The 26,184-nt window shown below is 43.4% G+C and overlaps 2 protein-coding genes and 1 pseudogene across 3 annotated transcripts in view; 1 reads left to right on the plus strand and 2 right to left on the minus strand.

Moving 5' to 3' along the window:
- The first annotated feature begins 1,159 nt into the window (after positions 1 to 1,159).
- The window catches only part of LOC118928331 (transmembrane and coiled-coil domain-containing protein 5A-like), a 70,610-nt gene continuing 45,585 nt past the window's right edge, over positions 1,160 to 26,184 (plus strand). The window contains exons 1-2 of the mRNA XM_057489824.1: positions 1,160 to 1,270; positions 22,210 to 22,320. Coding sequence (XP_057345807.1) covers positions 22,297 to 22,320 — 24 coding nt within the window. The 5' untranslated portion in view covers positions 1,160 to 1,270; positions 22,210 to 22,296. The remainder of the gene's footprint in view (positions 1,271 to 22,209; positions 22,321 to 26,184) is intronic.
- LOC130680014 (transmembrane and coiled-coil domain-containing protein 5A-like) overlaps positions 9,455 to 26,184 on the minus strand; it is a 70,610-nt gene continuing 53,880 nt past the window's right edge. Inside the window, exons 1-7 of one of the 2 annotated variants that reach the window (XM_057489823.1) lie at positions 23,028 to 23,454; positions 18,450 to 18,506; positions 17,937 to 17,996; positions 17,454 to 17,518; positions 16,298 to 16,355; positions 14,446 to 14,486; positions 9,495 to 11,034 (exon numbers count right to left, since the gene is read on the minus strand). In XM_057489823.1, coding sequence (XP_057345806.1) covers positions 10,836 to 11,034; positions 14,446 to 14,486; positions 16,298 to 16,355; positions 17,454 to 17,518; positions 17,937 to 17,993 — 420 coding nt within the window. In that variant the 5' untranslated portion in view covers positions 17,994 to 17,996; positions 18,450 to 18,506; positions 23,028 to 23,454 and the 3' untranslated portion in view covers positions 9,495 to 10,835. Of the gene's footprint in view, positions 11,035 to 14,445; positions 14,487 to 16,297; positions 16,356 to 17,453; positions 17,519 to 17,936; positions 17,997 to 18,449; positions 18,507 to 23,027; positions 23,455 to 26,184 lie in introns of those variants that run through there. The other variant, XM_057489818.1, reaches the window with a different exon arrangement.
- LOC130682750 (small nucleolar RNA U13) lies at positions 13,968 to 14,063 on the minus strand (annotated as a pseudogene).

Here is a 26,184-nt window from a genome sequence, read left to right on the forward strand (position 1 = left end):
TTGGGCAGGATGGCCATTTTGACAATATTAATTCTGCCATTTTGACAATATTAATTCTTCCATTTTGACAATACTAATTCTTCCTAACCAAGAGCATGGGATGAGTTTCCATTTGTTAGTGTCCTCTTTAATTTCTCTTAAGGGTGTCTTGTAGTTTTCAGGGTATAGGATTTTTCACTTCCTTGGTTAGGTTTATTCTAGGTATTTTATTCTTTTTGATGCAATTGTGAATGGAATTATTTTCCTGATTTCTCTTTCTGCTAGTTCATCGTTAGTGTATAGTAATGCAACAGATTTCGGTGTATTTTGTATCCTGCAACTTTGCTGAATTCAGATTCTAGTAGTTTTGGAGTGGAGTCTTTAGGGTATTTTATGTATATTATCATGTCATCTGCAAATAGTGACAGTTTGACCTCTGCTTTACCTATCTGGAAGCCTTATATTTCTTTGTTTTGTGTGATTGCCGTGGTTAGGACCTACAGAACTATGTCGAATAACCTTGGGGAAGGTGGGAATCCCTGTCTTGTTCCGGGGGCTACTAGCCCCCGACTGACGGTCCACGCGGCCAATGAGCGCGGGGCGCTGCGGAGCAGACAGCTATTGGGCGCGCGCGCAGACACGTAAGACCGGCGGCTGCGTAGTAGCTGCAGGCGCTGCCGCCACCGTATTCATCAGTCAGTAGCATCCCGAGCGCCGCCGAGAGAAGCAGTTCTCAGCGTCCCCTTCGTGCTTCGGTCCGCCGGCCCGGGGAAGAGCGGCCTGAGCCGTCCCGTCCGCGCAGTGGGCCCTCGGAGACCAGATGTCGATGGACGCGCTCCGTGCTCGGCGGCGCCATCCTCCCGCCTCGCATGCGCTGGCTGTACTGACCTCGCCCCCAGCCTCGGATCGCCTCGCGCCCGCTGGGCTCTCGGCGCGCCTCGGCTCTCCCGCGGTGTGCGGCGTGCGGCAGTCACTGTGGCCGAAGCGCCCCACGTGGTGGAGATCGACCCGGATTTCGAGCCGCTGTCCCAGCCGGACTTCAGCCAGTCCAGCTCTGCCTCCTCCAGCCTGGCGCCGTCGGGCGGCTCGACCAGGAACCGCGACGCCGCTGCGCGCCTGCCTTCGGAGCCGCTTGTCCCGCCGCAGCGCGTGGGGCAGCCTATCCCCTGCCGACCGCATCGCCAAGGCCATCGAGAGCTCGGCTGAGAAGCGGCTCCCGCTGCCGCGGAGCGTCCACAGTGGGCCACGCTTCAGGGGTGAAGCCGACGGCGACGGCTCGGCGGGCTGGAAGGTATGTGGCCTCGGGGCGCGTCGGGACCCGGATGGAGCGCAGGGACCCCTGCCTCCGCCTGAGGTCTCGGTGGAGCCCGTGAAGGGGCGGCCGTGCAAGTGGCTCGGCGGGCAGCGCGTGACCCTCGGGGCCGTGAAGCGGCCGGCGCGGGTGGGGGTCTCGCTGGGCCCCGCCGGGGTCCGCGAGTCGGCGCGCTCCGCCGGAGGGGCCGCCCGTGAAGGGAGGGAGCGGAGCGGGTCCGCCCGGGGCAGACGTCCGAGCGGCCGGCGGAGTTCACCGTGGCGAGGGGAGAGGGGCCCGCCACAGCCGCTGCTCCTCCCTCCGGGGCCGGGCGGTGAGGGCGGCTGCTCTCCGCCCCGTGGCGCGCGTCCGCCCGGCCCGGGGCCGCGCCGCCGACCTGCTCCCATCGCCCGGGCCGGGGCCGCAGGCGGAGGGGCCGGGCCGCGCCGACGGGGAGGCCGGTGGGCGTTGTGCCGTGTGTGGATTTTCTCGGCGGGGGCCTCGAGGGCGAGGGCCTGCCGAGCTGAAGTCCAAGTGTGACTCGCGGCGGGGCGGCGGGCGAGAGGCCGCCCGGAGGCAGCGCCTTTAGAATTAAAACGTTTTTCATGACGCACCTCCCGTATTTTTTATTTGGGAATGAAGTTTCTTTACTTTTGTCTGGGAGTGACAGTGCATTTTCTTGTATTTAGAAATTCATATCTTTCTGTCCTTTCGGTTTGTAATCTGCAGCTGAGTAATTTGTGACCAGCCACAGAGATTCTGAGACAGTGACCGTGGGTAGTCAGAGTAGGGTGGGGGCACCTGGAAAAAGACCCCCGCGGGAACTCCGTATTAAACAATTAAGCAAAGTCAGAGTCACTGCTGCCAAGTAGAATATTAAAGTGGGAGTATAAGCATTCTTCAGTGAAGATTAGTTAAAACTAAAAAGCCAGGAGTAACCTGACCTGGAATGTTTGAACGGATATCCCCCAGATAAGAAAATACCTCCGCACAGCCCATTGTCTTCATTGTGTCAATTAAAGGAGGCTATTGTGATATTTACTTTAGCCTGCTAAAAGGCCGGGTTTCTGTTTAACTTTGCCCAGATGCTGCTTTTCCTCCTCCAGCGCCTCATCAAGTAATGTACAACCTGGGCAATTAGTATGGCAAGTGAGCCCAGCCACGAACAATATAGTAAAAGGCAGGAAGGATCCCAACTTAAAGGTAAGATTGCATTTTAACACCCAGGTCGTTAACAAGTAAGATTCTTAACTTACTCTTAGCAAACAGACAAGACCTCAGCCCACCTTTGGAGAACTGTCCGGAGGGGTGGAGGAGGGGGAGAGGGGTGGGGTGGGGGCTGAGCAGCGTTCAGAGGGGTCGTGGGATCAGGGTTTGGAAGGCCCGGTGCTGTGTTTACAGGTGCCTCCTGCTAGGGCAAGCCGCGTGTGTGCCAGTCCCTCAGTCCCAGGACTGAGTCACCTCCTGTGTGCAAAACCATTGTTCATACTAGAGTCTTTATTTTGTAAAAGAATCCCCTCCAGGATCCCTGAGAATGGCGAGCTCCTCCCACCCCATTCCCCTCAGTAAGGGTAAAATAAGGTTGACAGGTTACACTTTCAAACACCCCGACTTAGAGCACCCACTGTGCGCCCGTGAGAAGCCCCAGGAGGGCGAAGTGTGCAGCTATGTAAGGCATTGGGGGCATGGGGGCAGTGTACGTGTGCGTGTCTGCCCTCACGTGTCTGAGCCCTGCTGGGTTCCTGACAGGCTGTGTGGCCTTCGCTCAGTCCCTTTTCTTTGGGCTAGTGACTAAGTTGGACTAGATGTTCTCTGCAGCCCCTGCCCGCCCCGACTCTTTCAGAAGTGTGTTTGATAGGAGTTTCACAGAAGTGGTGAGGGCTTGCAGAAATTGGAATTGACATGAGGAAAGAGTTCAGCATTCCTCGGGGACCGTGGTCTAGAAAAGGCCTAGACGTCTCAAAGGGCATGTGTCTGTAAAGAAATGGGAGGCAGAATCTAAGGCTGGAGATCAGCGCCCACCTCTGAGAGCCAGACAGATACCAGGTGTGAATGTACTTGTGAGTGGTTGAGTGCTGTGCCAACATTACTGAAACATTGTTGCTGTTGTGAAAGTCCCTCCCCGTCCCTACAATAATTTTACACCTTTCTTCCATCTGCCTCTCAGCTGTGCTGAGGCCCCCAGGAAGGAAACACGCACGGACTGGGGACGTGGAAGCTACAGGAGGGCTGGTGGCAGGGATGAGCACATGAGCAGGTTTTGGCATAAGCTCCCCTCACTCCTAGTACAGGCAAAGCCAGGCGGAAGGAGTTCTGTAGGGAACCCCTGGCTTCCAGTCCAATATGAAGGAGACAACGTCTCCACCCACCCCATCCCAACAAAACACTGCAGACACCTCCTCCTCTCAGGGCCTGGAAGGGCAGGCAGGAAATGGACAGGGCTTCTGGTTGGCTCCTCGGGCACTAAGACTGTGATCTGTAGAGCAGTTCTCACCTGTTAACTGACTCCTGGTCAAGTCTGCAAAGTGCATACACGCTCACTAGGGAAGAAAAACAGGAAGAGGAAGGAGGCACCTCTAATGCCCCTCAGGCCTACGTTCCCACCTCCCACATCATACATCTAAGGCAAAGAGCACTGCCCGCAAGTCCATCACCTCCCTGAAAGTTGCCAAATATCACCCTGTCTGGTCCCCAGTATAAAAATCCATACCTAGCCTTCCCAGACTTGTGGAAACAATGTCCTCCTTAGACAAACCAAGGGTGACAACTGAACTTTAAAAGCGTGGTAACTGACACCTCACTTCAGGAGGCTGCCTCCAGAGCATTCTTCTTAGGAATCTGGACTTCCCAGGAATCTGTTGGTATTCAGAATGTTCTAGGGCTCTTACCATCTCCCTTGCTGCTGCAGGCTTTTCTAGCATATTTCCTTCACAGCTCTTGTCATGATGTGCCATAACTCTTAACGGTTAGTTATTGGACTGTGTGTTTGGTGCCTACCTGCCTGCCTGCCTGCCTGCAAGCTTCTGGAAGGCTGGGAATGGATCTGTGTGGTAGCTCTGCTGGCCACATAGTAGAAGCTCACTAGCAGTGGTTGGTTCAGTTAGTTAATTAGTACTATGAAAGACACTTTATGGTGCGCCCCAAATTAATTAATTGCAATGTTTTTTTGAGAGGGCATCTCTCATACTTATTGATCAAATGGTTGTTAACAACAATAAAATTCTGTATAGGGGACTTAATGCACAATCACTAATCAACCCCAAGCCTAATTCTCAACAGTCTCCAATCTTCTGAAGCATAATGAACAAGTTCTTACATGGTGAACAAGTTCTTACATGGTGAACAGTGCAAGGGCAGTCATATCACAGAAACTTTCGGTTTTGATCACGCATCATGAACTATGAACAATCAAGTCAGATATGATTATCCATTTGATTTTTATACTTGATTTATATGTGAATCCCACATTTCTCCCGTATTTTTTTTTAATAAAATGCTAAAGTGGTAGGTAGATGTAAGATAAAGGTAGAAAACATAATTTAGTGCTGTAAGAGGGCAAATGTAGATCATCAGGCCTGTGCCTATAGACTAAGTATTAATCCAAGCTAGACAAGGGAAACAAAACATCCACGGATGCAGATTTCTCTCAGAACGGGGGGTGAGGTTCTAAGCCCCCAATTTCTCACCTGATGGCCCCCCTGCGACTGTGCCTGTCTTAGGTTGTTCCTCCCTTGAGGAATCTTACCCGTCTTTGGCTAACCAGCCATCTACCAGGGCCATACAGGGAAATGTAAAGTTGGTAAGTGAGAGAGAAGCAATATTGTTTGAAAAGGTTAGCTTTTTACTTCTTTGCAGATTTATGCCCTGTGGCTTCTATGCCCAGCATTTGTCTTGAGGTATCTTTACCACTTGAAAGAATTATGATACTCAGTAATTTTCGATATGAGGCACGATTCTACTAAAGGGTTGTAATTAGGAAGGAAGAAGAAAAGGTATAGAAGTAGCAGACGGAAGAAAACATGGGAAGATTGATTATTTCTTTGACATATCTTCTTGTAGAGTAACATAAGCATGTGTAGGTTTTAAACTACTAATTAAATTGTGTACACACATTAACATAATAGGAATACAGCTACATAACAAAAGCAGACCAACAATTACCAGCCATATCCAGTGAAACCAAGAAAACCAGTTAGGTACCCTAGGCATTTGTGAAAACTTATCAGTAATATGATGGATATTGTCTAACTGAATTTAAATAGTTTGAGAAAAATCCGACAAATTAAAACAACACATTCCTGGAAACTGTTCACATCCCATATGTTCTTTTAACAATAGATAGTCTACAGTCACACGATTTTGGAGCACTGCAACTTGCACTTCTCCTAATTCTTGGTTGAGTTCTGACAATACAGATCCAGTCAAATTTGTTGTTTTACTGTATGCACAGGCCAGCTTAGATATTTCCTTCTTCATTCCAATGGCAAGTCCAGGAACTGGTGGGATGAGTGCAGCTACAACTGCAACAGCGCCAGGATCTTTGCTGAAGTTTTTTGATGATCATCTGGAATGACTCTTCCAGAGGATGTTGATGTTGGTTGTTCTTCATGCAATGTTTGTTTCTTTTTTGACTTACATCAACACAAATTTATTATCTTACAGTTCTATAGGTCAGAAGTCCAACACAAGTCTTACTCAGAAAAAATTAAGGTGTCAACAGACTGTCCTTCTTTCTGGAAACTTTAAGAGAAAATCCATTTTCTTAGCTTTTCCAGCTTCTAGAGGCTGCCTGCATTCCCTAGCTTATGGCCCTTTCCCAACACCACTAAAGAAGGCTGCACAAGTTCTCCTCAAGTCACAGAGCTCCCTGACCTCCTCTTCTGCCTCCCTTTTACACTTTGTAAAAATTTTGTTGTCATTAATCTACAATTACATGAAAAAACATTATGTTTACCAGGCATCCCCCTTCACCAAGGCCCCCCTCCACCCCATTACAGTCACTGTCCATCAGCATAGTAAGATGGTGTAGAATCACTACTTGTTTTACATGTTTTGCACAGCCCTCCCCATGCCGCCCCCCCCCCACAGTATACATGCTAATCGTAATGCCCCCTTTCTTTTTCCCCACCCTTATCCCTCCCTTCCCACCCATCCTCCCCAGTCCCTTTCCCTTTGGTAACTGTTAGTCCATTCTTGGGTTCTGTGATTCTGCTACTGTTTTGTTCCTTCAGTTTTTCTTTGTTGTTATACTCCACATATGAGTGAAATCATTTGATACTTGTCTTTCTCCGCCTGGCTTATTTCACCGAGCATAATACCCTCTAGCTCCATCCATGTTTTTGCAAATGGTAGGATATGTTTTCTTACAGCTGAATGATTCTCCATTGTGTAGATGTACCACCTCTTCTTTATCCATTCATCTACTGATGGACACTTAGGTTGCTTCCATTTCTTGGCTATTGTAAATAGTGCAGCGATAAACATAGGGGTGCATCTGTCTTTTTCAAACTGGGCTCATGCATTCTTAGGGTAAATTCCTAGAAGTGGAATTCCTGGGTCAAATGGTGTTTCTATTTTGAGCTTGTTGAGGAACCTCCATACTGCTTTCCACAATGATTGAACTAATTTACATTCCCACCAGCAGTGTAGGAGGGTTCTCCTTTCTCCACATCCTTGCCAACATTGGTGGTTGTTTGTCTTTTGAATGGCTGCGATCCTTAGTGGTGTGAGGTGGTATCTCATTGTGGTTTTAATTTGCATTTCTCTGATGACTGGCGATGTGGAGCATCTTTTCATGTGTCCATTGGCCATCTGAATTTCTTCTTTGGAGAACTGTCTGTTCAGCTCCTCTGCCCATTTTTTAATTGGATTATTTGCTTTTTGTTTGTTGAGGTGTGTGAGCTCTTTATATACTTTGGATGTCAATCCTTTGTCAGATCTGTCATTTATGAATATATTCTCCCATACTGTAGGGTACCTTTTTGCTCTATTGATGGTGTCCTTTGCTGTACAGAAGCTTTTCAGCTTGATATAGTCCCACTTGTTCATTTTTGCTTTTGTTTCCCTTGTCTGGGGAGATATGTTCATGAAGAAGTAGCTCATGTTTATGTTGAAGAGATTTTTACCTATGTTTTCTTCTAAGAGTTCTCTGGTTTCATGACTTACGTTCAGGTCTTTGATCCATTTCAAATTTACTTTCGTGTATGGGGTTAGACAGTGATCCAGTTTCATTCTCTTACACGTAGCTGTCCAGTTTTGCCAGCACCATCTGTTGAAGAGACTGTCCTTTCCCCATTGTATGTCCATGGCTCCTTTATTATATATTAATTGACCATGTATGTTTGGGTTAATGTCATCTCTATTCTGTTCCACTGGTCTGTGGCTCTGTTCTTGTGCCAGTACCAAATTGTCTTGATTACTGTGGCTTTGTAGTAGAGCTTGAAGTTGGGGAGCGAGATTCCCCACCCCCACCCCTTATTCTTCCTTCTCAGGATTGCTTTGGCTATTTGGGGTCTTTGGTGTTTCCATATGAATTTTTGAACTAGTTGTTCCAGTTCGTTGAAGAATGTTGTTTGTAATTTGATAGGGATTGCATTAAATCTGTATATAGCTTTGGGCAGGATGGCCATTTTGATGATATTAATTCTTCCTAGCCAAGAGCATGGGATGAATTTCCATTTGTTAGTGTCCTCTTTAATTTCTCTTAAGAGTGTTCTGTAGTTTTTCAGGGTATAGGTCTTTCACTTCCTTGGTTAGGTTTATTCCTAGGTATTTTATTTTTTTTGATGCTAGTGTGAATGGAATTGTTTTCCTGATTTCTCTTTCTCTTAGTTTATTGTCAGTGTATAGGAAAGCTACAGATTTCTGTGTGTTAATTTTTTATCTTGCAACTTCGCTGAATTCCGATATTAGTTCTAATAGTTTTGCAGTGGCGTCTTTAGGGTTTTTTATGTACAATATCATGTCATCTGCAAATAGTGACAGTTTGACTTCTTTACCAATCTGGATTCCTTGCATTTCTTCTTGTTTTGTCTGATTGCTGTGGCTAAGACCTCCAGTACTATGTTCAATAACAGGGAGGTGAGTGGGCATCCGTCTTGTTCCCGATCTCGGAGGAAAAGCTATCAGCCTCTCGCTGTTCAGTATGATGTTAGGTGTGGGTTTATCATATATGGCCTTTATTATGTTGAGGTACTTGCCCTCTATGCCCATTTTGTTGAGAGTTTTTATCATGAATGGATGTTGAATTTCATCGAATGGTTTTTCAGCATCTATGGAGATGATCATGTGGCTTTTGCCCTTCTTTTTGTTGATGTGGTGCATGATGTTGATGGATTTTCAAATGTTGTACCATCCTTGCATCCCTGAGATGAATCCCACTTGGTCATGGTGTATGACCCTCTTGATGTATTTTTTAATTCGGTTTGCTAATATTTTGTTGAGTATTTTTGCATCTACGTTCATCAGGGATATTGGTCTGTAGTTTTCTTTTTCGGTGGGGTCTTTGCTATTAGGTTTTGCTATTAGGGTGATGTTGGCTTCATAGAATGAGCTTGGGAGTATTCTCTCCTCTTCTAGTTTTTGGAAAACTTTTAAGAACAATGGGTATTATGTCTTCTCTGTATGTCTGATAAAATTCTGAGGGAAATCCATCTGGCCCGGGGGTTTTGTTCTTGGGTAGTTTTTTGATTACCGATTCAATTTCGTTGCTGGTAATCGGTCTGTTTAGATTTTCTATTTCTTTCTGGGTCAGTCTTGGGAGGTTGTATTTTTCTAGGAAGTTGTCCATTTCTCCTAGGTTTTCCAGTTTGTTAGCATATAGATTTTCATAGTATTCTCTAATAATTCTTTGTATTTCTGTGGAGTCCGTCGTGATTTTTCCTTTCTGGTTTCTGATTCTGTTGATGTGTGTTGACTCTCTTTTTCTCTTAATAAGTCTGGCTAGAGGCTTATCTATTTTGTTTATTTTCTTGAAGAACCAGCTCTTGGTTTCATTGATTTTTTTCTCAATTTTATTTATTTCTTCTCTGATCTTTATTAGGTCCCTCCGTCTGCAGACCTTAGGCCTCATTTGTTCTTCTTTTTCCAATTTCGATAATTGTGATGTTAGATTATTCATTTGGGATTGTTCTTCCTTCTTTAAATATGCCTGGATTGCTATGTACTTTCCTCTTAAGACTGCCTTTGCTGCGTCCCACAGAAGTTGGGGCTTTGTCACTTAGCTACAGCAGAGAAAACATAGTGATGAATAATGAAATATGTATGAGAAGAAAAATTTTTTTAAGTTTTCTTAAGTGACTCTGAAATCACAATGTGTGAAAATACTTTTTCTTTCATGATTCTAAGTCTCAAATTCATGAGTGCAGAGGAGTGGATTTCTTGCTCAGCTCTGTCATGTGGCAGGACAATGGTAAATGGGAGTTGGCCATACCTTATCCTCCCCTTGTGCCAAGAACGAAGTCTGGTTTAGTGAAACACCTATTAAGGCCACACCTACTGGGCAGAAACTGCCCGATTCCACTGGACCCTAGAATGCCACTGCCACTCAGTGTGGGAATAAAGCCACGCATGCAATGCTGTTCTTTGAGATGGTGGGGGGTGTTTCCATTTAGGGTGCCAGGTGAAAACTCCATGACTTGTATTGTCAGACGATGCATATTTGCATATTACTCTAGTAACTGCCAGGAGAAGAGGATTTTGTTTTCTCTGAGGCCTGGGGTTAAGAAAGAATTTACTCATTCTAGGCAATTTACCAGATTAAGAAAGTTGCTTAATTTTTTTTTCCATTTGGTTACTTCTGTTTGTAATATTTATCTGTGGTACAAGATGCCTTTAAGCCTTTCTTTAAAGGATGACTTTGCTGACACATGATCAGCTGATTAGGGGGCAGGGATAGGCAATTGACCTCGGCCAACACAGATTCTTTGGTCTTTCCGGCTGTAGCTATTGGAAAAGACTGATTGTACTGAAGTTGCTAATCTGGTAGTATAAGATTTAGGTTATTGGCAGAATACTGCCACTTAAAGGAGCAATGCCCATTCAGAGAAAGGGGGAGAGATGAAGCCCTGAGGACGCTGGTGAAACTTCTGGATTCAGCCATGCCTGAAACCTCAGATTTTTAGTTCCATAAGGCTATATCTTTTTTTAAATTTTGCTGTAATTTGTAAGTGAGCTTAAGTTAAGGTCACTTGCTACTACAGAGTTCTAATTATCACTAGAGAGCCATCTGCATTGCAGAGATCCAGTCTCTTACAGTTTTAAGATTAACTAGGAGTATTGGGAGACTCTAACTTTGCTTAGCATCTATGACATTATTCTGAAAATGATCTTCTTTGTTGACTATTTCATACTATTTAGCTTATCCTGTAGCCGCTGAAATCTATTGACAGAGCTGTTTACTGGGCAAGGTTGATCTTGGAAAGACAACATGGGAGGAAAGGTAATCAGTAGGCAAACCTCAAGGGAAAAACTGGAGAAAACATCTTCCCTCTACAAGTTCCACCATCGCCTAGTGTACTCAGTCAAGTACCACTTGCCTTCTTTTCCCAAGGATGTTTTTTGGAAATTAGTGGGGCAACAAGTCCTCAGTCCGAAGTGTGAGAGATGCAGAGAGGAAGCTCCTTAGCCTCCACAGGGTGCTCCTGTTCAGTATCTTGGGTAGTATGTCGATTAGGAGATCTGGATTTATAAAGCTTATGTGGAAAAACAAGTAGCCCAGCAGTGTGATGAAAAATAGGGTGATGAAAAAGAGAACCTGAAAAATCCTGAAAAGAGAAAGCCAAGAAACTTTTAGCCAGATATTAGAAAACCAGGAACAAAATAGAAGTCATACCTAAATGCACACCTGGCTCCTTCTTGATATTCAAATGTCTCCCACTAAATCTTGTCTCCGCTCCCAGCAACCCCTTGTAAATGTGGTCCTTCCTTTGTGCTGGCTTGCTAGTTACTGTCTTCCATCGCTGTGTTTTATTTTCTTTTAGTATTTATCATTATCTGAAATTATCTTGTGATGTAGTCACACCAATTTATACCCCACTAGCAGAGTGTGCATTTCTATGGATCTACACCCTCTCCAACACTTACCGTCAGATTTTTAAAGTTTCACAAATCAAATGGGTGTAAAGTAATATCTCATTATGGTCTTGATTTGTATTTCCCAGATGAACAGTGATGCTGAATATCTGTGCATAGGTTTATTGGTCTGATGTGTTCCTTTTGCCCATTTATCTGCTGGGTTGAGCTTTTCTTACTAAATGGTAAAAGTTCTTTATATGTTCTTGATATGAATCCTTTTCCATGTGTACTTTGAATAACTTCCCTCTACTTTCTAACTTTCACTTGCTCTAAGTGTTGAAGAGCAAAAGTTAGTAATTTTGAATAAAGTCTAGTTTATCAACCTTTCCTTTAATTACAATCAATCCTTTTATGTCGTGTTAAAAATCCATGCCCATTACCACGGCCTGAGAGATACTTCTATCGTCATTGAGAGTTCGTAGCATTTTAGGAATATGTTCACAAATTCTTTGATGCTCCCCTCACTCTGAGATTTCCCTGCACTGGGGTGTGGACTGGGCGTAAGGGCTCGATTCTAAAGAGTGCAGCGTCGTGGACGTGCCCGGGTGTGACTTCCCGGACCGGGTGCTAAAGACACCGCAGCTTCTTCCTTCCTCCCAGGAGCAAACCTGCTGTCGTATTGGGAGGACACCCAGGCGGCCGTGTGGAGATGCGCACGTGCTGAGGGACTGAGACCTCCGGCCAAAATCCAGCAGAAAAGCGCGTGTGGAAATAGATCCTGTAGCCCCAGCCCAGCCTTCTCATGGCTGTAACTTTGGCCAGCATCTTGTCGGTAGCCTCATACCAGGCCTTGGGCTGGAACTACCAGGCTGAGGGACTCAAAGATTCCTGACTCACAGAAACTATGGCATGATAAGTGTTTATTATTTGAAACTAGTAAGTTTGGGGGTAATTTGTTCAGTGGTAATAGATTAACTCATGCTGCATTTTAAAGATCCCTTTCTTTCTTTTTGTGGACATTTACGTCTTTAACACCTTGGGCTTGCTTTTTATATATGCTGAATGTTAGTGATCTGATACCATTTTTTGTGTTATTTGGGTAACGTTTTTCCCTACCATATTTTTGAACAATTCTTCCTTTCCCCTAAGACATATAATTAGTGTTACATATCAAAGGTCTAAATGTGTGCACTGTTTCTAAGCTCTTTTTTTGTTCTGTTTCATTGTTCAGTTTTCCTAGTCTGGTCCCAATAGCACACTATCATAATTATTGCAGCTTCATAGTAAGTTCTGATGTCTGAAACGGCATGTTCCCCACCTCTTGCTTTTCTTTAGAATTTCCAGGTTATGTCTGACCCTTTACTCCTCCAAATATAGTATATTTTAGAATCATTTCATTCAATTCCCTGAAAAATCTTTTGGGGAGTTTGCTTGGAATTGAATTGACTATCAACTGGAGACAACTGATGTATTTCTGATATTAAGGCTTCCTATCCATGATCATGGTATTTCTCTTCTTTCATTCATGATACTTTTAATATTTCTTAATACATTTCTCTAAATTTCCCTATAGTGGTCTTGATTTCTTCTTTAAATGATGAATTTTTTTTCCCTTGCTCTTTTACTATGACTTGCATGGGCAAACTGCCACTGTTTCCTTCCTATGTTAACCTTATCCGGCTGTTCTGGGCTGCCTCCAGCCCCAGGACAAATTCATTACCACCTGCCCTCACTAGTCAGAGAGAACCCCTTCCCCACCAGTTCTCTGACGTCTCTCTCTAGAGTTGATCGATCTTAGAGCCAGGATCCAGGATCCCTTCTGGTGAAGTGTCTTAGAATTAGAATCAGAGGCCCTTTACAAACCTCCTTCCTCCTTCCTGCAAATCTCCTTGAAGCTGGATACAATATTCATAAGGAGGTTCTGGGTGACATTCCCAGGGAAAATCTTAGGAATAACCAACTTTCTAATCTCTTGAGTTAACGACCAGCACACCAGTGCCCCACAGAATGGTCGAGTAAAACAAGAGGGAAGGTATTTGTAGTTTACTGAACTAAACTTGTACATTCTCCTCCAGATTACCAACTCTCATTAACGCAGACAGTCCTGGGGAGTCACATGGGCGATTCCATGCTGGGCACGGGTGTTAGAAGTATAGGTGAAGGCAGTCCTAGGAGTTCTAGGAAGAATTCTACTAGTTGTTCCAGGAACACTGTATGTAGGAATATCAAAATATGTAGTACTTCATTTTCCTTGTATGAAGGGACATCCCCCTTAAGCCAATATTCTAGACATTTGGAAATTACCTTTAAACACCAATAATTTTATGTTAATCATTTTGATGGAACTCTTTCTAAATCATATTTTATACCACTTTGAATCTGTTTCTGTATGCCTTCTTAAACAGATTATATTGAACATAATTTGACCTTTTCTTGAAAATACAAGGGCTACATGAATAGAAGTTTTTGCTGTCCCAGTGATTCCTTCAGAACTAATATGCACTCTGTTGTTTGAATCTTGAGTTTTTATTCAGGTTAACAAATATTTTTGAGCAATTATGATGTGCTGGATACTGTTAGGTGCTTTACCTCTTTTTCACAATCATTTCCTCTTTTATCTGTTATTAGGCATCAGTATACTTGCATTTAGAAGTTCTCTCCCTATGTATGTATATATTTTTCATGTCAGGGGTAAAGAGCTAACATTGTAACAAGGTTTGAGGGAGACGTGTCTCATACAGTAGTGTGAAAACCCAATCACTATGCCTATGAACCCCATTTCTAATCTACAGACTCTACTGGGGATCCAGATACATCAAATTATTTCAGACTGTTAAGGGAAGAGGGAGTAAATATGAGATTTGCCACATCTCTTTTAGGTGATAAGATTCCCGTTTCTGATTACTACTGGGCTGTTGGCTGCTAATACTGGAAAATGAGATTAGTAATTGCCTTTCGGCAAGAAGTCATAGCATTAAAACTGAGAAATGTGGTCACTGATGACACTAGTTTGTTGACTCTGTGTGTGTGTGAGAGAGAGAGAGTGAGAGTGTGTGTGTGTGTGTGTGTGTGTCTGTGTATACAAGCTTCTCCTTGTCGTCTTCAGGATGGCTAGTAGATCTTCCAGTTTTCAGGAAGTCCGCTCAAAGATATTTACTTGCCTTTTACAGAGCCATATTCCTTTCTTTTGGAGAGACTTGTCCTGGGAGAAGAAGAAAGGACATTGATAAATAAGCAATTTTTCGAAGCTGTCATCACTGTCAAGTAATATTCAGTGAGCCATTAGTTATATGTTACAGTTAGATACCATACAAACTTTTTTCATAAGCATAAACAGATGAAAATTTCAAAGCCAATGCATATACATATATATGCATATATGTGTGTGTGCAGTATTTATATATACATATGCAGAGATATATATATATATACACACTTACATATTTATATATAATTTTGTTTCACCTTCTTATATACTGATGGGAGTAGAGGAAGGCACAGAAACGTACAGTATGTCGCCCCAGGTTATACAGCTAGTGAGTGGCAGGGCCAGGCGGGGCCTCTGGGAATCCCCATTCTGGGCCCTCATAACTCTCTGCTCACCTTCAGCTCAGCCAGCAACCCTTAGGGGAATGAACAAGCTATGGAAACCACGCAGATATATTCTGAGATAAGTTTTAAAAGTATAAAAATGTAAAGATGAAGATATATCCTGGATTTTTGTGGCATTTCTTTTACAAAATATTTTCTTTGTTATTTCATTTTCCTTTTAACTTCCTTGGGAGATAAAAAGAGGAATTAAGACTTTAAAATTGTGTAAATAAGGCTCATAGAACTGGAATCATGAGAAACTTTATGTTTTACAAATTTGGTTCTATAACTTGAGCCAGATGAGGTGAAGTGCCCTCTAATCGGTGCTCAGGGAGCGTCTCTGTAAAGACGGCTCAAACTCAGGGCACGGGACCGTCATGGGACTCTCATAATCTTGTATGAAGACACTCTGTTTTTCCTCTGATGGGTAGTCAGATGAATACTTTGATGAACCATTGGGGATAGATGTCGGGACATATCAGAAAGTATGCTAAGCCTCGTCCTAGAGAGGGGGAGTCCAGTTAATTTCAGGGTCCAGTTAATTTTTTTTGCTGAGTAGAATATGCAAGAGAGGGGCCAGAATAACTTGCTCAGGACAATCGGAGTCATGGTCACTGTGGGCATGTCTGACACATACCCAAACATCTGGATGACCCCAGGGACAATGGTGGATTATTGATGTTTGCTTTTTAGGAAAAGAAGACTTTTTTTTTCTGAGATTATCAAGACCATATATTTCATGCCAATAAATTTCTCGTGAATGTCAACCTTGCCTCTAAAACCAATATTCATTCCAAAAATAAAGTTAAATAAAAGTTTATCTTTTAGCCCTGTGAACTTGCTGCCACAAAATGCCAAACAGGCAAAGAGCCGTGATGCTCTGCATCCCATTCTATGTCCTTCTGACCTTTGCATATGTACTGGTGACATCACGATGTTAAACATGAACAGATTTGGAGCTGTGTCATAAAGAAGTGATGACTTACTATGTTAACTCATGGGGCGACTGTGATCAGATAGTGACAGATAACCCTGGTGGTGTGTGTCTTGAAAGATTCGGGACCATGCTGGGATCATCTGGAAAGAGTTCTGTGATTGCAGGAGGAGGGTGGTGTGGTGTATGTGTCATATATTAGCCTCTTCTCTATAGGGCATGCCCTCAGTTAATGTTCCTTCTTGCTTGCATTCTGAACCTTCTTAGGTCTTAGACTAGTTTCTACGAGGACATGTCTCGTATTTACATGGCTGTAAGAGAGGGAAGACAGTTGTCTTCTTTGTTTTAGGTTGGAATGCTTTAAAATTATATCTAGTACTGTTCTTGGAAAATGCACATGGGAAGCTTTGTGTATGTTTCCTGGCTTATAGTGTTTTGGAAACTCTGACAGGCAGTGGCCCTGAGAGGACACAGGGTGGAAGGCTCACCTTAGTATTTTGGCTGTTATGTTCTTTTCTTGCCGAGTTCATGCTCAAGACTTTTGATCTAGGGGGAAATGAACCAAGATAGGGATTGAATAAAGTACACTCAGATACTCATACTACATAGTGATTATTTAAAAAGTTTCATATTCTAAAGCTGTGCTGTCCACTATGGAAGCCAGTGGCTGCATGTAGCTATAAACAATAAGTTAATAAAAATAAAAATCAGTTCCTCAGTTACACTAACCATGTTTCAGGTACTCAGTAGGTGGCCCTTGGCTCCTTATTGGATGGCACAAGGTTTTACTGGGCAGCTCTGTTCTAGAAACTTATCTTTGCAGTGAAGCCATACTTAATGTTCAAGAAGGCTCTCGGGAAACTTGAAGGTATCCTTCAGAATTCCAAGTCCTGGTGCCCTGTGGCCCTCCCAGGCCACAATGCACACCAGGGCTATTTAGAGGTGGTATGAAGTTTGGGTCTCTTTACCTTGATCCCAAGATTCTAAAATATTTAATAAATGTAAGTACCTCTTGACTAAGTTAAGATTTAACTTCTAAAAAGGGGCCAAGAAATGGGAGTGAGATTTTTGACTTTGTTTTCTCAACATGTCAGGTCTAGACAAACTCAGAAAGGAGGGGCTTTTGTCTTGCCATGTCTAACCTTTAATGGTCCTAGTTTAGTAGTTAATATAGTGTACAGTTTGGGTTTGGTAATATGATAGCCTTCGTGTGTCTAGACGTTAGTTTCATGCCTATCTTACATGGCTGAGTCTCTGTGTTTTTGGGGAAATGAGGGTGGTATTAGTTTAAAGGGCTTTTCTGTGAAAGTAGGAATGTCCTACTCGTCAGAGGGCCTGACTACCAGCCCTTTGAAAATCAGATGTTCCTGCCCTTAATATAAACCTGAATAATTGAAAATGTGATAAAAGTATGAAGGAAGATGTGTTTCTGTGGTTTTTTAAGAAGGATGGAAGAAGGACCTGCATTTTAAAGTTGGTGCGGTTTAGTGGGAGTCAAGCAATCCCTAACAGAAGGGAGAGAGAGGTGGGGTTGGGGCTCACTCAGTCCCGAGTAGGAACTGGTCAGAGGAATGTTTGCTCTGACCCAGGCTGAGATGGAGTTAACGACTAAAACCAAGAAGTTCCTTTTTTGCCAGAACTCACACTTCTCTCTCAAGGAGCCGCGTCTCTACCTCTTCTTCAATGTTCTTTGAAGTTTCCTGGTACTTCTTCCCAGAGAAATAAAAGAAACCACAGTTACTAATTAATTAGGAGCCTTACACTTTTTCTAATCATAAGAAGCATGTATTATTACGTGGTAACATGAATGCTTGGTGTCCTTTTCCAGCCCCGACACCCCCCACCACTCCTGATCACTCGCTACACTTCCTCCCTTCCCAGGCAGGTCCCTGGGTAATTGGCGTCATGAAAGGAAAAGTGCTCGTTATGAATTTAAGAGCACAGAGGTCAGGAGACCAGGGCTGTAACAGAATGATATTGGTGGTGGGTTGTCAGGGACCCAAAGACCCTTTGTCATGCCACTTTGAAGAGTTAATATTGTTGTAGAAAGTGTTATTTGAAAAGCCTGGTTTCATATTATCCTGTACCTTACAAACCCTTCTCTGTCCCATTACCGAGAAACTGTACCTTAATGCAGAAGACCTGATCTTTGCAGAGCTGGGCCACCAATGCGTAGTCTTCCATTACCTGGGAACCCAAAATTCAGTCTTAAATTTCTTTCAGGAAATTTCTCTAAGAACCAGAGTATACTTGTTTCCTCCTAAATCCCAGACCCTAAATGTAGTTTTCTAATTGTTCTAAATGTGTTTTTGCTGTATGTATGAACTCATTTCTTTTCTGAGGCTAGATAAGCTTTATTTTGTGGGGAATTTTATTTTGGGACAGTTGAGAGAAGAATAGATACTAATTTGTTGAAGATTCAGATATGGAACATATCCTGTAAAAATTATTGAAGAGAAGGAAACCTAGGAGACTGCATTTACCTTCCTTTCCTTCATCCCCTCCTCAACCCCATAATGGTTCTGCATCTGGAACCTTATTATATATAAGTCAATCATTTGCAGAATGTATTGCATCGTCTAACTGAACATCAACTTTTCCTTCCTCTGGGAGAAGAAATACTGAAATTACTACCATCACCTTAGCCAGTTCCTTCTCTCGGTCAGCACAGGAAGCTTCCAGCTGTTGTAACTTAACCTATAGAAAGGGAAGGAGATGGGTAACTCAAGGTGCAAGCAGGCTTCCATTCTGAAATGCTGTCTCAAAGGTTATCTTCCAGTGGTTGGCATTCATCAGGTATGATGTCAGATGTCTTTTTAATGGAGGAGAGTCAAACCATGCAGCGTCCTTCTGGTGACCCTGCCCTTCTACACTCCCAAGCCCTTAGCATTCATCAGGGCTCCACTCACACTTAAACTACAATTCTTAGCTTCCTTCCTTCTTAGCTATTCCTCTTAGGAAAAACATCAATCTTGAAAAACCTCACTCTTTCTTTTCCTTTTATATACTTAACCGCTCACTCCTTTTTTGCTCCCCGTAGTCCTTCTTCCTTCTTTCCTTCCCTGTTTGATGGAAGCCTATTCTATATTGGTCGCTATGTTGTAGCGATGGGCAGAGGGCCATGAGAGCAGAAAGGATACAGTGGTGAACAGGATTGACAGGCAGAGTCTCTGCCTCACAGAGCTGACATTCTAGTTGGGGACATTAACAGATAAGTCAGCATGAGAATGATAAATGCTATGAAAGAAATACAAACAGAGAAATGTAGTGATAGCGATGACATGAGAGCTATCATGGGTGAAGTCCTGTCTGATGGGATGATACTGGGTTGAAATCTAAATGGTAAATAGTAGCCAAATGGAGGTCTGGAAGAAATATGCCCCATGCAGGGTTGCAGCAAGAGCTAAGACTGTGAAAGAGCACATATGTAGTGTGTATGTGGGAGTTATGTGGCTGGAGCGTGGGGAAACACCTGGTGAGGAGGAGATGAGGTGGGGAAAGGTTGACAAGGATGAGATTATGTGTAAGGCCTTGTAGCTTCTAGAGTTTGGTTCTTTATTTTAATTTCAGTGAGAATCCAGGTGTGAACTCGAAGTAGTAAGGACATAATCTGATTTGTGGGGTTTTTTTTTTTTTCATTAAATGAAACTGACATTTACTAACTTTCTTCCATGTTTATTCAATCAATTTTGTATGAAGTAAATAAAACATTAAGGACAAAGTTGAAGTTACTTTTACTCCCTATATACAGTTTTCATCCCCCTCCACACTCACTATATACAACCAATATTACACTTTTCATAAAGATTGTTCTAATCTATTTTAAGAATATTTTATACATCCACAAATATTCATATATATACAATAACATAATATTGTTTTATGTGATATTTTTATTAACATGATTTTTATATTCTCTGTATTTTTTTTCTTTGAATTAAACCTTTATCACTATTTTGAATATTTGATACAGAAACATTGATGTAGAGTCAATATCCACAGCATCACAAGAAATTTCAACATACCATTTGTCAAGGAAGAAAGCTGCTCAGTTCTGTACATATAATGCCAAATGTTAATTTTTTTTTTTTTTTGAGAGGGCATGTCTTACATTTATTGATCAAATGGTTGTTAACAACAATAAAATTCTGTATAGGGGACTCAATGCACAATCATTAATCAACCCCAAGTCTAATTCTCAACAGTCTCCAATCTTCTAAAGTATAATGAACAAGTTCTTACATGGTGAACAAATTCTTACATAGTGAATAAGTTCTTACATGGTAAACAGTGCAAGGGCAGTCATCACAGAAACTTTTGGTTTTGATCACGCATTATGAACCATAAACAATCAGGTCAAATATGAATATTCATTTGATTTTTATACTTGATTTATATGTGGATCCCACATTTCTCCCTTTATTATTATTATTATTATTATTATTATTATTTTTAATAAAATGCTGAAGTGGTAGGTAGATGTAAGATAGAGGTACAAAGCTTAGTTTAGTGTTGTAAGAGAGCAAATGTAGATGATCAGGTGTGTGCCTGTAGACTATGTGTTAATCCAAGCTAGACAAGGGCAATAAAACATCCACGGATGCAGAAGATTTCTCTCAAAACAGAGGGGGAGAGGTTCTAAGCCTCACCTCTGTTGATCCCCAATTTCTCACCTGATGGCCCCCCTGCGACTGTGCCTGTCTTAGGTTGTTCCTCCCTTGAGGAATCTTACCCGTCTCTGGCTAACCAGTCATCTTCCGGGGCCATACAGGGAGATGTAAAGTTGGTAAGTGAGAGAGAAGCCATATTGTTTGAAAAGGTTAGCTTTTTACTTCTTTGCAGATTTATGCCCTGTGGCTTCTATGCCCAGCATTCGTCTTGAGGTATCTTTAGCACTTGGAGGAATTATGATACTCGGTAAATTCGATATGAGGCATGAATTCTATTTAAGGGTTGTAATTAGGAAGGAAGAAGAAAAGCTATAGAGGTAGCAGATGGAAGAAAACATGGGAAGATTGATTATTTCTTTGACATATCTTCTTGTAATTTAGCATGTATAGGTTTTAAACTACTAATTAAATTGCACACACACATTAACATAATAGGAATACAGTTACATAACCAAAGCAGATCAGTAATTACCAGCCATCTCCAGTGAGGCCAAAAAAACCAGTTAGGCACCCTAGGTATTTGTGAAAATTTGTCTATGATATGATGGATATTGTCCAACTGTACTTGAACAGTCTGAGAGAAATCAGACAAATTAAGACAGCCCATTCCTGGGGACTGTCCTGGGTTCTCGCAGGTGTGGATGTGGTCTGGATGTTGTCCTGTGTCCTCTGGTCTTTATTCTAGGAAGAGTTGTCTTTGTTATATGTTCATAGATATATGTGGTTTTGGGAGGAGATTTCCGCTGCTCTACTCACGCCACCATCTTGGCTCCACCCTGATTTGTGTTTTTAAAGAATAAGTCTTTTCTATGTGTGAAAGGTAGATTAACGGTAAGAGCAGAAGCAGGAAGACTAAGGGGCTAATTTGGCGTCCAGGCAAGGGCTTATGGTGGCTCGCAGAGGGTAATAGTAGCAGAGGAATAGATGTGCTCGGGCTCTATTCCCTAGTTAGAGCAGACAAGCCTGCGTTCTTCCTTCCTTCCACCTTTAGCTCTACTGTTCCCACTTTGATCTAGGCACCATTGTTTCACGTCTGAAGACTTCAAACAGTTCCTTTCCTCTCCAGTCAATTCTATCCAGGGCCAGAGAGCCAAGTGTGCTAAGGGCTGTATTTTCAGGACGGTGGTCTGAGACCCAGAGAGGCGCAGCAGGCGTACCATTAAACTGATGAGCTGATTGCCAGGATGTAAGAACAACAGAAGCAAGAGATGCTATGGATTTCATAGAATTAGAGAAGTCACTTGAGAATTCTACAACACATGTAGGCACATGGGTGTAATTTAAAGGGTCAGTGATGCTTTAGAGTTCTTTGGAGGTGGGCTAATAGCTTCCAGGAAAATAATGGCCATTGTTCTGACAATACCTGGAACTACCTATAGTCTTTCGGCTCAGCTGAGGTGACACAGCATCACCAGACTTAAAGCCTCACCATGGTCTCTGGAGGGCTACTGTCAAGAAAAGTTGTTTTGAGCAGAAGGAAGCAAATGCAGTTATATGGCAAGGCTAGTCAAGGGGCTTCCTAAGCCTTTCTAACCTGAGCCCCAAGTTTATCCTGAAGCACATGCAGGCTCCACATTTCTTCCTTCCAGATACATTTCCTGGACAGGCGTGGCCAAGGAAGCTTTGGACTTCCTGTTTTGTTTTTTTTGTGTGTGTGTGTGGCCATCAGTACTAATTTGGCTGACAGGAAATAGGGAAGTAATTCTCTGTTTTTCACTTTCTATTTTCAGTGTGTCCATCTCTGCAGGGGCCCCACAGATGCAGTATGGGCTTAAGTGTGAGCTTAAGAAGCTAAAGAGAAATAAGGCAAGGGCAAGATGGAATTCTACAGAAAGTATCAAGTAAGAATTGTACCTGCTTTCTGAATAAAAGAATAAGTCCACCTTTTTTCATCTTTGATCAGATGGATTGTGCTTGTGCCCAGGTTTTTATGTTTGGAACACAATTAGAGAAATGCTAAGCAACGTATGATACACTCAGCAGGTAGAGGTCACTAAATATTTGAGTGATAAATTGAATGAATCCTTTTCTGGATGGGAGAAAGTGATAGAGTGTGTACATTACCTAGCACACCGTAGATTGACAAGTCCTAGCTCTGCTCTGTGAATGCATACATTTGCCTCAGCTAGACTTTTAAATAATCATGTTAAATACGTGACGTTTCATGGTTTTACTCTGAAGAGTATTTTAAAAATACACCATTTCATTCCGTTTTCATCCTGAGGCTGAAAGGGGCTGATTAAATTGCCCAACTTCATACACCTCACTAAGTGCTGGGACCAGGATAGGAACCGGGGACTTCAGTGGTATATATGCATTGTGCAGTTGTGTTCTGCTCTTCCTGAAGGAAGAGAAACAAAATGCATGGCTTCAGAGTGAAATTCCTTACCAAGGGCAGAAAAGAATTCAGTACTCAGTAGCCTAGGCTTAAGTCTGACATGGGCTAAAACTACAAAGAATTTATCCCAGTTTTGACAGTTGTTTCCACTTAAAAGCTTGCTTCCTGGTCACGTAACCCAAACCCACTCAAGATTGCTTTTCCATTTACCTTTGACCCTTCCAGTGCTCCCTATAGATGGCCTTGTTCACACTTGGTTGCCTTTTGCAATTTCGTTGTAAGCTGTGATTTTAAATAAATACGTATTTCAAATAAAAATACATCAAATAAAAAATTCTAGAAGACAAACACACTGTTTGGTGTGTAGAGCCAATAACATGGCCTTGATAAAGCTGCCAGGAGATTGTCCCTTAATGGATACTTGGTGCCGTTGGAAGCATCTTTATTCTACCTCCGACTTCTCACTAGTCTTGGCCAGCAGAGCTAGAGTGTGCCCAAGCAGGAGTACTTCCCTGAACCCTGTGCCATTCCGGGCTACAGAGGCCTGCAGGCGGGGGTCAGAAAGTAGGGCGATCATAGGAAACCCACTGTATTTTGAGCAGGAGTTGAGGTGGAGTAAATGCCTCGATAAGGAAAGGGGAAGACCGTGGGATTTAAGTATTTTTAAAAGTCTCTGTTGAAAATAAAATTAAACTTTCACCTTCCGACAAAGTGTTAGTGGATTCCATTTTCTTGCGATAGAATGAAAAAAAACCCACGGGATCACCAAATAGCCCAAATGTCGACCCCACTCCCTTCACCTCATGCCTGCAGGGGAAGTCCATGGCATTCAGGGACGAAGCTCACCCTCAGGAGAGGGGGGCAGGGGTGGAACCCACCCCCTGCACAGACTTTTCTGACATGTGGGATCCTCTATGATCATTTTCCCTCCCTTGTCCCTTTGACAACTGGAGCCGCTGCGGGGAACCTGGGGAAAACTAGAGCCTCATCCCACCTTTTTCTGAGGTTCTGTTGTATCGTGGACCAGAGCCTCACTTTTCCTTTCCTGTTGAGAGAAAGCAGCAGCGCATAGGTGCGGAGCTCCCTGCTACCACCCATCTTTATTCAGCTGCTTGTTCTCACTTTCACCGGGTGCTATTTCCCTGCAGTGACTCTACGTCACTGCGTATTGTCAGGTAAAGGACCTGTGGTTTGATTTCCACATACGTATCTGCACCAACTCACCAGGATAGACATGCCCACATGCAGGGCTTCCCAGTATGAAATATTACCAAAGAAACTGTGCCCTCAACACGTATTTTACCATGGCTTTTGACTATTCTTTGCATGTGAAAAAGAGGAGACTAGCTTATCTGATGACTGACGAGAGACAAGCTGAGGAGTAACACCTATCAGATGGCTCTTCCCAGCTTTTTGCCTACAAGTCTGGCTGTGTCTTCCTTGAGGTCATGCAGCGTTCTTTCCCTTCCCACGGTGGAGCTATTCTGCTGCTCCCACTCCTCATCATCTGTCAGGTCTTGGGGATGAGACCTCACTTTCCAGCCTGAATGTCACAAGCACATGGTGTGAGGAACAGACCGCTTCAGAACTGAGGAAAACACATCTGTCAGTTTTAAGGGTACTTCAGTGTCAATAAATATGGCTCTCAAGTCGGAAGCCCATCTTTCCTGGGTCCTTGTCATCATAATCCCTTCAAAGGCAGGAAGAAAAAACACTTCAAAATTTGACCTGATTCCCAAGTCAAACACCCTAGTGTTCTTTCAGCTCAGGTGAATTATCACCCAATCTTTTAAGAATCTCTTTGAATCTTGCTATAATTCAGGGTTTGAGCCACAGAAATTGCCAAAGAATGAAGAAGAAACTGTTACATAAGATAGAGGTCTCTAGAGCAGGTAGGAAAATTGAGGTTTGTCTCTCCTCCTCTATCCCATCGCTTGGATTGGGAACTTCCCTCAAGAAACCCCAGCACTCATCTCTGTATTTCATCTTCTTTCTCGTGGATTTGAGAAGAAGTTCCCGATTTGCTTCATCTATTCTTTGCAGATCTCCTTCAAGTTCTGTGTTCAAACTGTCAATGTTCCTGTTTGACTGGGCCAGTCTTAAGATCTCCACCTCCTCTGACCTACAGATTCAGCCCCCGAAAAGCCAGTTATCTCAGGGTCAGGGATCTTTGGGCCAGAAGGGGTATCTAGGAGACGTGTCATTCAGCAACCTGGCTGTCTCTGGGCGCACACCTTTCCTTTTTCATAGTCTGGTGTTGGTGGGTCTCTGAAAGACAACCTACTCTGTAGGTCAAGCCCTGAGAGGCTTGTGGAGACCATACGCGGAAGGACCCTGTGCCCTATTACCCACGGCAATCCAGACAATTGGCAATACTCCAAAACATAGATGCGTAAAGGGAGTGTCCAGAAATATGGAGCCTTAGATGGCCTCCAAAAACTTCCTTTATAGCTGCATATCTGAAGCTGGTTGGTTGTTCCACATTTGGGGCATGGTGTATCAGTGGAACCGGAAGGGGGCCAGAAAAGGGACTGCGGAACATCCCTGCAGCACCCTCTGTGTGGCCTGTTGTTCTCTTTGGGGCATGGTGTATCAGTGGAACCGGAAGGGGGCCAGAAATGGGACTGTGATACATCCCTGCAGCACCCTCTGTGTGATCACTTCTTCTCCACTTGGGGCATGGTGTATCAGTGGAACCGAAAGGGGGCCAGAAATGGGACTGTGAAACATCCCTGAAGCACCCTCTGTGGGCCAACAGCTGTGGGTCCAATACAGTAGTGGACAGCAGAGAGGTGACAGAGAGGACTGGTGGCCCTTCTGATCCTTTTGTAAAGTGCCTGGAACTTAGCCACGATCCTGAGCCAAAAGCATGAGAATCCTTGATTTGACTGGGATGATTTTCAAATAGCCCAATCAGACTGACAGCTACAAAGACTTAATTCTGACGTGTGTAGCCATTTAGACACACACATCCTAAATGTATAGAAAGTAGTGTCTAACCATTGAGCCTGGGTTATCACTGCCGAAGACATCTCTTCAAGTGAAGGATTTGTAAGCCAGTAGAAAAGAAGTGAAGTTTGTTGAGGGTTGGTTATTCTGAGAGCTCATCCCACGTTGGTGTGGTTCTGCGCAGAGAGTGGAGAAGGGGGAGGAGCCACAGCAATTGCCAAGCTGCAGAACCTCACAGGGCACCCACCATGGGTTGCACAGAAAGTCAAGTAAACGCTCCCAGATCTTGGAGCAGATTTTGGCATTCTGAGAGGAAGAGTGGGCTAGAGGGGGCCTGAGGTCTGGAAGAGAAAGTTACAGAGGAAAATGGGTCAGGACTTTGGTCGTCAGCAGAGGCTGGAGACCCATGCCCGGATGG

The sequence above is a fragment of the Manis pentadactyla genome, chromosome 2 (assembly GCF_030020395.1).
Source record: "Manis pentadactyla isolate mManPen7 chromosome 2, mManPen7.hap1, whole genome shotgun sequence".
Lineage (NCBI taxonomy): Eukaryota > Metazoa > Chordata > Mammalia > Pholidota > Manidae > Manis > Manis pentadactyla.